Below are 10,878 nucleotides of genomic sequence, written 5' to 3'. Positions count from 1 at the left end.
CCTGTAATAATAACACCTTGAATGAATTTCACTTGATTGGCCTTTGACAAAGTCGGAATGGTGATCAGAATTACAAACACTCTCGGTAGTTACTGACTGTGCAGCAAAACAATGTTCGACCGATTGGCTGAGTGTTTGACCGGGTAACATTATGTAATTCATCTCTCCTACATATGCAAAGTTCTGGGAGCGGAGCTGTGTCTGAATGATTTCATAGGGTAGCTAACTCTGTAATTTAGCTCCGCGCTGCCATCTAGTGACACACACAAAACGCATCGCTGTTCCTCAGAAGTGAACTTGGCTGTTTTTGTGATATTCGCCGTCTGTTTTAATACATGTGTAATAGCAAAAACATTGGCAACAAAGGCAACTGGGGTGATGTTTTAAGTCTTTATAATATCTTTCTATTCTAGGAGGTAGATGTGAGAACTCAGAATATTGTGTGTTCATGAAATGTTGTGTTTTGTTCCACTCAATGTTCGTGCGCAAAAGTGCTCATGCCTCATGCGTAAAAACGCTTTCTCCCGTGTGTCTTATTACCACGCTCCCCGGTCTACCACGGCCATTTGTATCTAAAAAATAATAAAGTGTACTGTGTAGTCTCAGCTTCCACCTCTCTCCTCTCTCCTCTCCGCCAGCTACAGCAGTGAGTGCTGGGCGTGCGTAATGTGACAAAGGAACGCCCGTGTCGTCCTCGGCTCCGCCCTCTCTCCTCTCTCCTCTCCGCCAGCTACAGCAGTGAGTGCTGGGCGTGCGTAATGTGACAAAGGAACGCCCGTGTCGTCCTCGGCTCCGCCCTCTCTCGGAGTCAGCCTGGTGAAAGCGGAGCCTGCTGAAGAATCTCTTCTCACCAGTACAACAGCTCAACTGAGGAGTCCGCATGCATGTGTCTAGACATTTCCGTGTTTGCGAGCAGAGCTTGCACTGAATGCACTCGCGCTGGAAATAAAACGAGACTCACTAAACTGTTGAGTGACATTATGCCATGTTTGTTATTGTTATGAACCCGACGAACCTGTAGGGGCCATAAAAATATAAGTATATAATTAAATACAAAAATGACTTTGTTATAAACATAATATTACACCTCTGTATTATAGCAGGTCAACTAGATATGTTATTATCATAAATTAGTATAATTACTCAAATACAAATATATGCTAGAACCTATTTATATATTCCCTCAAACATGATCTCTTTATCATAATAGACCATTACAGTCCAAACAAAGTGAACAAGTTGTTCCATGCTTCCCTTATGCAACAGCAGGCCTATAGTACTCTGAATGATATGATGCATCGCATTAGACTGGTTCCTATACATACAGCAACACCTTCATGATATAGGTATGGCTGGTTGGTGTAGAAAAAGTCCAAAACATAAGTATGTCTCTTTAAAGAGAACTTTTTGTGTATACTGGAATGAGGTCAGACATAAAGCTCCTCATTGCACGCTGATTATTAGATTCCTTTTTTTTTTGGTCCAATGAGAAGAAACTGGGCGTGGTCTTGGCACTAGACAGGGTAGAGACAGCCACGGATTGGCTGAATTGTATCGCCATTATATCTTTGGAAAAGGATAAAGCTGCACGGGGAGAAATTAGAGGCTGCTGAAAGTTACCGAGTGCGCAGCTGAAAGGTGGATCCTGGTTCTAGTGAAACAAGCTTCTTCCCGCATGGTGCTCGGAAAGAAAAGCTATGCAGAAAAAGAGTTACCTTACTTTAGAAACTTTGAACATTTTCAGTGTCAGTGCGCTCACACAGCCACTCAGTTTGCTTTCCGCTGCTTACACGGCACATGTTTATGTCCTACACGACTGCTAGAGTTGATTAGCTTAGGCTACATAAAGCATTGTCGGAGGAAACAGAGTGGAAAACGGGGACAGTTTTACACCGTTCGTTCTGTCTCATATTACAGAGACTCGAAAAAAAGAACTTTTAACAAATCCAGCATTTTTAACGGCTATCAACGGATTCCTGTGGTTCCGGTTCGGCACATCTCAGGACTGACTTCTATTCACACAGCCAGCTAGAATTGTAAAATAAAATAATTTTCTTAAAAATTAAAAACTACTGTGTGGAACTGAACTGGAGAGCAAGCAGGCGCACTCTCATTGACATTATTAATTATGGTACAGAAGACAAGTAATGCGGAGAGCTCCGAGGCTGTGTTCGAGGGAGAGTCGTCTGATTCCGGAGCTATGGACCTGGACATGGCATCCTCACCGAGCCCCGGATCCACGGCTTCTTCCGCGGGGGAAGGCAAACTGAACCCCGCCTGGTGCAAAACACCCACCGGTCACATCAAGAGGCCGATGAACGCTTTCATGGTGTGGTCACAGATTGAAAGGCGTAAAATTATGGAGCAGTCACCGGACATGCACAACGCGGAGATATCCAAGAGACTGGGCAAGCGCTGGAAGCTACTGAAAGACTGCGACAAGATCCCCTTCATACGAGAGGCGGAGCGGCTCAGACTCAAGCACATGGCGGACTACCCAGACTACAAGTACCGGCCCAGAAAGAAGGTGAAGTCCAGCAGCTCCAAACCGGGGGCCGAGAAGGAGGGAAAGATCAGCGGTAGCAACTGTAACACCAGCATGAAACCAGCTTCTAAAAAGAGTGGCTCAAAATCATCCAGCAAACCTCATAAAATAGTTTTTGGGAACAGCAGCAAAACACCATCATTCCCAGAACAAGTCATCGGCACAGATCACCATTCTCTTTACAAATCCAAGTCTGTTTCTGCTGCCAAACTAATACCTGACAAGAAGAAGCGTATGTATGTGTTCGGGGGCAGCAGCCTTAGCCACAGTGTGAGCCCGTCTTCAGCAGCGGTGCCCGCCAGTCCCACACTCAGCAGCTCCGCGGATTCCAGCGAACCACTCAGCCTGTACGAGGACGCGACAGCCAGCAGCAGGCAGGGCGGCGAGTCTCCCTCCAGCGCCTCGGAAGACTACACTACTATGCGGGCGTCCTCCCCCACTCCCTCCGCTTATCACTCCTCGTCCTCCTCCCAATCCTCTTCATCAGATGAGGAGTTTGAGGATGATCTACTGGACATTAACTCTAGCCCTGGTTTTGACAGCATGTCTCTGGGAAGCTTTGGGTCCTCGGTTTTGGACAGAGACTTGGATTTTAATTTCGAGTCGGGCCCGGTTCTCACTTTGAGTTTCCTGACTACTGCACCCCAGAGGTGAGCGAGATGATTTCAGGAGACTGGCTAGAGTCGACCATTTCTAATTTGGTGTTCACGTATTGAGCGAGAGAAATAGAGAACGAGAAAACCCACAAGCAGGAAATGTTGTCTTACTATTCTGAGCAAAAAGGGATTCCGGTAAAGTGATTTTGTGTCATACCGTAACCTACAAAGGGTCCCTCCTGCCGAGAAAGAGACTGCAAGTCCCCACGCGCTGACTGTTGAACAAAGCGAGAGAATAACTTGCTTTTATTACAAGAATCAACTGTCGACTGTTATTATGAGACATGGCTACAAGTAAGCTGAAGTATTGCCTCGACTGGAGAGGAAGATATTGTTGCGCTCTGAGTAGGAGTGATCGGGTCCTATTGAAAGAAACACACGATCAGAACTGGAAAACTGTGATTGATTTGCACGATTATAATGATGGCGGGTTTAGGTCAGCTATACTTTATTAATCAATGTGAGTTACTTAAAAGGGACATGTTGAGAAACGTTTTATGATCGCCAAGTGAACTTCATAAGACTTATTACAGAGGTACAGAAATCGGCTGGATGTCTGGACAGTTTTTGGTTTTGTTGTCATCGAGGCAGATGGATTTGTGAACCAGGTGGGTTGTTGACCTAAAAGTCTAACCTTTTTAAAAGATAAAACGCATGATGTTACCTGTCCTCTGTTTTACTGAGATGTATGTTAGACTGTCGAACAGTTGAAACTAGTTTTAGGGTTATTTAAATGGATAGATGGGCGCTATGTTTGATTCCTTTTTTTTTTTACCTAAAAGGAACCAAAAAAAAAAAATCACCAGCTGTTTTAATTCTTAACTTCAGGATTCAAACGCAACTGAAATCTGTGCTGAACTTTATACACATCTCTACAATTCAGGACCAAAATTATTTTATGTTTTTTCTGATGTTTATGTATAGAGAAATTCTCACCGATTTTTTTCATCCTCGAATTTCCTTTTGTTCATTTTTTCAGAGGACATTTTTATATGATGTATTTATATACTGGCCAAAACATTTTCGACTTAATTCTTTTTTTATTGTTTTTCTTGTACAGGTCTTGTTATGATGTTTTCCCTCACCGTCTGTTTCCTTCGCTGAAAGAAGGGCTAGACTTTTCACTCTTGATTTTTTTATATTTAAATGTAGACTTTTGACACTTAAAGAGAGGAAACATTTGTTTATTTTGTCAGTGTATTTTTGTACAGATATATATCAAAGGGGGTGTCAATCGGTGTATATCGCTGTTTGGATTTCCTCATGTTAAAGATCCAGGTGGCCGGTTATCTCATGAATCGGCCTTCTGTCCATGTTTACACTATCAATCTGCAGGCTTCTTAAAGACACAGTACCACATTTCAATACCCCTGTGAACATGCGCTTCAACTCACACACACACATACACACACACAGTATTTTGAGCAGGCACACTTCTTGCATTTCATTTTAGAATCTTGCCTACTAATAAAGAAAGATTGTAGCTTTAAATGAACAATTTCTTGGTGTTTTTATATCGACATTCGTGTTTTAAAACCACTGGATGGAAGAATATAAAGTCATATTCAAATTGCCTATTTTGAGTTCCCGCAAACAACAATTAGGTAGAGACCTTCTGCTTTTCTCATTGTATTTGAATATGTCATCTTTTCTACTTGTTCGCTAACTCTAGCTAATTGTTTTAGTATCTTATGGCATGGTGAATGAATAGTATTTTGTATTTCAGATTCAGGTTATAGCTGTTGTGTTTATATATATAAAAAAATATATAAAAAAAGATTAAAAAAATAAAAAAAGATAAGAAAAATGAGGATAAAACCGTGAAAACATCTTTGTACATTTGACTGTGTATCATAAGCAACAAATATTGTGTGTTTTATGTGTAGTTAAGCTATACCATGACAGGCACTAGAACTGATCGCTTTCTACTATCTTTACTTATGTTTAAGGTGGTTGTTCAGGATTTTTTTTTTTTATATATATATATATATATATATATATATATATACAGTTTTAAATATATTAACTTTATTTTCATCCCATTTCTGTGCAATATGCTGTGTAGAATATTGTTTTGTCTAATCATTGCCATAGCAACAGTTTTGAAAAGGGGGACTCATGCCAGCTAATCGTGTCAATTCACTGCCTGTCAGATTGTTGATAATTCTGTACATAACTTTTTTTTTTTCATTTTTTTTTTCAAGAAGGAAATAAATATCAGCTGGAACTGAAACACATCCCTCGTCTCTGTCCACTCATTCTGTCTGATCTATAGAAGATCCCCTTTAAATCGAAACACTACTTTAATGTATACTTGATGTTTACAGTCTACAATCATTGTTATACCGTACTCCTCCTCTCTGTTGATGCATTCCTGGTCTGATGTTTGTATGTGTATAGAAATGCTGCTTTAAAAACAACAACATGAAAACAGGGTGTACATTTACTGCACACAAATAATGTACACGTATACAAAACCTACTAGTGCATTAGAAGTGCTCCTTTTAGGGAATGAAAATGGCGTACTGTACACTAGTCAATGTAGGGCATTAGTGTAAAGGCTACAAGGCCTGTATTGGTAAAGCAGTGGTTGTTTATGATAGTTTATATGGGGAGTGACAACATGGAAGATCCCACACTTCACACATTCTCACAGACATACTGTATAAGAAGTAGAAGTACCTTATATGGTCTATAACATCAGTCTGTGTATGAATATTTATTTTACCTTTATTTAACTAGGCAAGTCAGTTTAGAACAAATTCTTATTTACAATGACGGCCCTACCCTGGCCAATATCTACCCTAACTATCGTTATAAATACACCTCCTTATAGTCCTTGGGAGGTGATGTTATAGTGGCATTACAAGGGTTATGGTATTCAGTAGTCAGCATGTATTCACTTCCTAGCTCCATGTCTGTCTCCCAGACAGTGCCTCCCCTCCCCCTTCCCCAGACAGCACGGTGTATTAGCGTATGTGGGGGGATGGGCCCTGGCTGGCTACATGCAAGGATGAGACAGCACAGCAAACAGGCTGGGCCTGTATTCACATTCAAGAGTCTCAAGAGTAGAATCAGTTTGACCTTTTAAGAGAGTAATGAATAAGATGACATGTACGGGAGGGTGGGTTAACCTGATCCTGGATCAGCGCTCCTACTTCCAATACAGGCCCAGGCTTGTCTAATGAACACACCACTCTCTCTCAGTTTCTAACCTGGTATTTACTACGATGTTAATAACTACGCACTAAAAGGGTTCCGTTGAGTTCTAGAACCCTAATTAGAATGAACACTCTAATACATTGCTTCAACCTAAGTGGTACGCTAGAATGGATATTGGGAATAGTCCTTTTAAGGACTAAAACCTTGACATAATCCCTCTCCATTCTGTATTCGAATCCTTCTAAGAAGCATACAATTAGCCACTTTATTAGCTAACCTGATAGTGGAAGTTAGTGCGGCTATCTCATACCTACCCTGCTGTAGACCCCTTCAGCTCAGCTGATTACAGAGAGGAGGTGAATGAAGGTAGTGGCTCAGTAAAACCCAGCAGGGGGAGGGGGGTTAGAGCCTCAGCCACCCCCTCTCCTCTCATTGGGGAAGGGGAGGGTGTCAGGCTGGGAGAGAGGAAAGGCATGACTGCTGGGCTGCTTTCCGGGCTAGTGGGAGTAGACAAATTACCCTGTGGAAATCACTGGATACTGGGGAGTATGGGGGATTTATATAGAGAGGAAATGTATTAAATTGGATTGTCAGTTAGGGTCTGAGTGGTGTGTTTACTGTAATCTCTGCACATTTTATATATTTATCTCGGCAAGTCAGTTCAGAACAAACTCTTATTTACAATGACCGCCTACACCGGACGACGCTGGGCCAATTGTGCGGAGACCAATCACAGGCGGTTGTGATACAGCCTGGATTCAAACCAGGGTGTCTGTAGTGACGCTTCTAGCACTGAGATGCAATGCCTCAGACCGCTGCGCCACTGAACCTCACCTGCTCCTTCATTAGTCCAAAGCCAAAGATATATACGTTTCAACATCACTCTGGCTGTAAACTGCAGTAACCTGGTGAGGCTTCCTTTCAGGTAACAAGTGTCACCCAGTAGCCATGCACTCACTCATATTACCAGTGGCCTACAAGGAAGGAAAAGACAGCGCATTGAATTATTATTTTTTTGTCATGATGATTTGTTGACGTCTGTCAATCTGTCCACCTCACCTTACTCACACTGAAAGTACTGTACTTATGGAAATGGAAAGAAACTTTGTAATTTTTACTTCAATATTTTACTTCAATATGTTCTTCCGCAAACAAAAATAATCCACCAGTCCATATGCCAGACTGTTTCTCCAGTCTGTTTCTACCTCTAGATACACCAGCCAGACTGTTTCTCTCTAGATACACCAGCCAGACTGTTTCAGACTGTGTTTCTATCTCTACCTCTAGATACACCAGCCAGACTGTTTCTATCTCTACCTCTAGATACACCAGCTGGACTGTTTCTAGCTCTACCTCTAGATACACCAGCCAGACTGTTTCTACCTCTACCTCTAGATACACCAGCCAGACTGTTTCTACCTCTAGATACACCAGCCAGACTGTTTCTACCTCTAGATACACCAGCCAGACTGTTTCTACCTCTAGATACACCAGCCAGACTGTTTCTATCTCTAGATACACCAGCCAGTCTGTTTCTATCTCTAGATACACCAGCCAGACTGTTTCTATCTCTAGATACACCAGCCAGACGGTTTCTACCTCTAGATACACCAGCCAGACTGTTTCTACCTCTAGATACACCAGCCGGACTGTTTCTATCTCTAGATACACCAGCCGGACTGTTTCTATCTCTAGATACACCAGCCAGACTGTTTCTACCTCTACCTCTAGATACACCAGCCAGACTGTTTCTATATCTAGATACACCAGCCAGACTGTTTCTACCTCTAGATACACCAGCCAGACTGTTTCTATCTCTAGATACACCAGCCAGACTGTTTCTACCTCTACCAGTACTGTTTCACTATAAACACCAGGACTGTTTCTAATAGAGTGCCATTTGCCAGAGTCTGTGGGTTTCTATCTCTAGATACACCAGGTTTTCTATGATACACCAGCCAGAAGGCAGTTTTCTAGAACAAAGAACATGTTTTTTAGACACCAGTGACTTGTACACCAGCCAGACTGTTTCTACAGATACACCAGCCAGACTGTTTATATCTCTAGAGCCAGACTCTTTTAGATACACCAGACTGTTTCTACTGGTTTGTTAGATACACAGAGGTTTCTACCTCTACCTAGAGACTCTTTTCAGACTACTGGTTTGTTACATGTTTCTATTGGGAGATCTTTTCAGACTACTGGTTTGTTACACAGCAGGAGATCTTTTCAGACTACTGGTTTGTTACACAGAAGAGATCTTTTCAGACTACTGGTTTGTTACATATTGGGAGATCTTTTCAGACTACTGGTTTGTTACACAGAGGGAGATCTTTTCAGGCTACTGGTTTGTTACATATTGGGAGATCTTTTGTTACACAGACTACTGGTTTGTTACACTGAGGAGATCTTTTCAGACTACTGGTTTGTTACACTTGGGGAGATATTTTCAGACTACTGGTTTGTTACACTGAGGTTTGTTACATGAGGGAGATCTTTTCAGACTACTGGTTTGTTACACTGAGGGAGATATTTTCAGACTACTGGTTTGTTACACTGAGGGAGATCTTTTCAGACTACTGGTTTGTTACATATTGGGAGATCTTTTCAGACTACTGGTTTGTTACATATTGGGAGATCTTTTCAGGCTACTGGTTTGTTACATATTGGGAGATCTTTTCAGGCTACTGGTTTGTTACACATTGGGAGATCTTTTCAGGCTACTGGTTTGTTACACAGAGGGAGATCTTTTCAGACTACTGGTTTGTTACACAGAGGGAGATCTTTTCAGACTACTGGTTTGTTACACTGAGGGAGATCTTTTCAGACTACTGGTTTGTTACACTGAGGGAGATCTTTTCAGACTACTGGTTTGTTACACAGAGGGAGATCTTTTCAGACTACTGGCTTCAAACTACTGGCTTCAAACTACTGGCTTGTTACACAGCGAATCTTTTCAAACTACTGGCTTCAAACTACTAGCTTCAAACTACTGGCTTGTTACACATTGGGAGATCTTTTCAGACTACTGGCTTGTTATCCAGGCTGTATCACATCCGGCCATGATTGGGAGTCCCATAGCGACAATTGGCCCAGTGTCGTCCGGGTTTGACCCGGGGTAGGCCGTCATTGTAAATACGATATTTTCTTAACTGACTTGCCTAGAACAATGAAGGTAATATACAGTAGTACTTAAAAAGTATTACTTAAAAATCATACAATGTGATTTTCAGGATTTTTGTTTTAGATTCCGTCTCTCACAGTTGAAGTGTACCTATGATACAAATGACAGACCTCTACATGCTTTGTAAGTAGGAAAACCTGCAAAATCGACAGTGTATCAAATACTTGTTCTCCCCACTGTAGATATCATTGTTACACAGTGGGTGATGTTTCTGTGCTTTTAATACTCAAGTTCATGGTTGAAGATTTCATGATGCTTATCTTGCTCTTCTTTGAATACTTGTTTAGTCTCCTCAACGGATTTATAATCCAATGGATTTGTGTTTGTTAGAGTGGCAGGCAGCCTAGTGGTTAAGAATGTTGGGCCAGTAACTGAAAGGTTGCTAGTTCGAATTGCTGGTCTGACTAGATTAAAAATCTGTTGATGTGCCCTTGAGCAAGGCACTTAACCCTAATTGCTCGTGTAAGTCACTCTGGATAAGGGTGTCTGCTAAATGTAAACATGTATTTCAAACTGTGTATGTTATTTATTCCTAAAAAGTACCGAATGTTGAGGATGAATATGGTGAATATTGGAAGCTCTGCACAGAGACATGGCAATCTAAGGCTTTGTAGATCAATAGTTGTATTATTAAAAAAATATGTATTATATAATATAACTATTATATTTCATAAAAGCTTTTAATCTTTGAGGTCTAGAAGTTCCAAATTGTTATACGTTTTTGTTCCTTCCTCTTATGCATAACAAACATCAATAAAGCTTCATAAACTAACCAACGAATCCTTATAATCTCTCTCAGCATCTCTATTGTTAGAAAAGTTCACTCCTTTTATTTGAATGGTATGAAGACAACAAGTCCATATTAAAGCTGTTATTAAATGTCCAGTTATAGCAGTCATCAGAGTTGTCCCTAAATGATGTGGGAGAGGGACGGCCAGACAAGGACAGACAGTGAGGTCTCTGGACAAAGAGTTACCGAAGTAACGGTCTATATGGAAATATACCGTCTTTGCGTAAAATAGCTGGAAAAATAAAAATAAAATAATAATTGAGTAATATGTTGTGAGTGTTAATCTTATGAATATACTTTATGATGTTGTGTCCTTTGTTGTTGTTTAGTATCATTTAGAGGGCGGGACTGAAACTGGAATGAACAAGGCGCGGCCAAGAATCCCCTTCACACGTGCAGACAAAGAGCGCCAACAACACAACCCAAATATGCACTTTTAAACTTTTCCAAACGAAACGGACGACTTCCACGAACATAGGAAATGCAACGGTAAGTGGGTTTTAAAGTGAATGTTATGCCATGTGTTGTTTTTGCTGAGATT

At 41.2% G+C, this 10,878-nt stretch overlaps 1 protein-coding gene across 1 annotated transcript; it reads left to right on the top strand.

The window, feature by feature from the left end:
• The first annotated feature begins 1,596 nt into the window (after positions 1-1,596).
• LOC135571183 (transcription factor SOX-4-like) lies at positions 1,597-5,438 on the top strand. Its single transcript, XM_065016969.1, is given in 3 exon segments — positions 1,597-3,152; positions 3,155-3,809; positions 4,262-5,438. Coding segments are annotated over 2 exon segments (1,131 nt in total). The 5' UTR covers positions 1,597-2,128; the 3' UTR covers positions 3,262-3,809; positions 4,262-5,438.
• Positions 5,439-10,878: the final 5,440 nt, after the last annotated feature.

This window comes from Oncorhynchus nerka, unplaced genomic scaffold (genome assembly GCF_034236695.1).
Source record: "Oncorhynchus nerka isolate Pitt River unplaced genomic scaffold, Oner_Uvic_2.0 unplaced_scaffold_707, whole genome shotgun sequence".
In the NCBI taxonomy this organism is placed as follows: Eukaryota; Metazoa; Chordata; class Actinopteri; order Salmoniformes; family Salmonidae; genus Oncorhynchus; species Oncorhynchus nerka.
The sequence above is the reverse complement of the archived record's forward strand: the minus strand, read 5'-3'. Positions and strand labels throughout refer to the sequence as shown.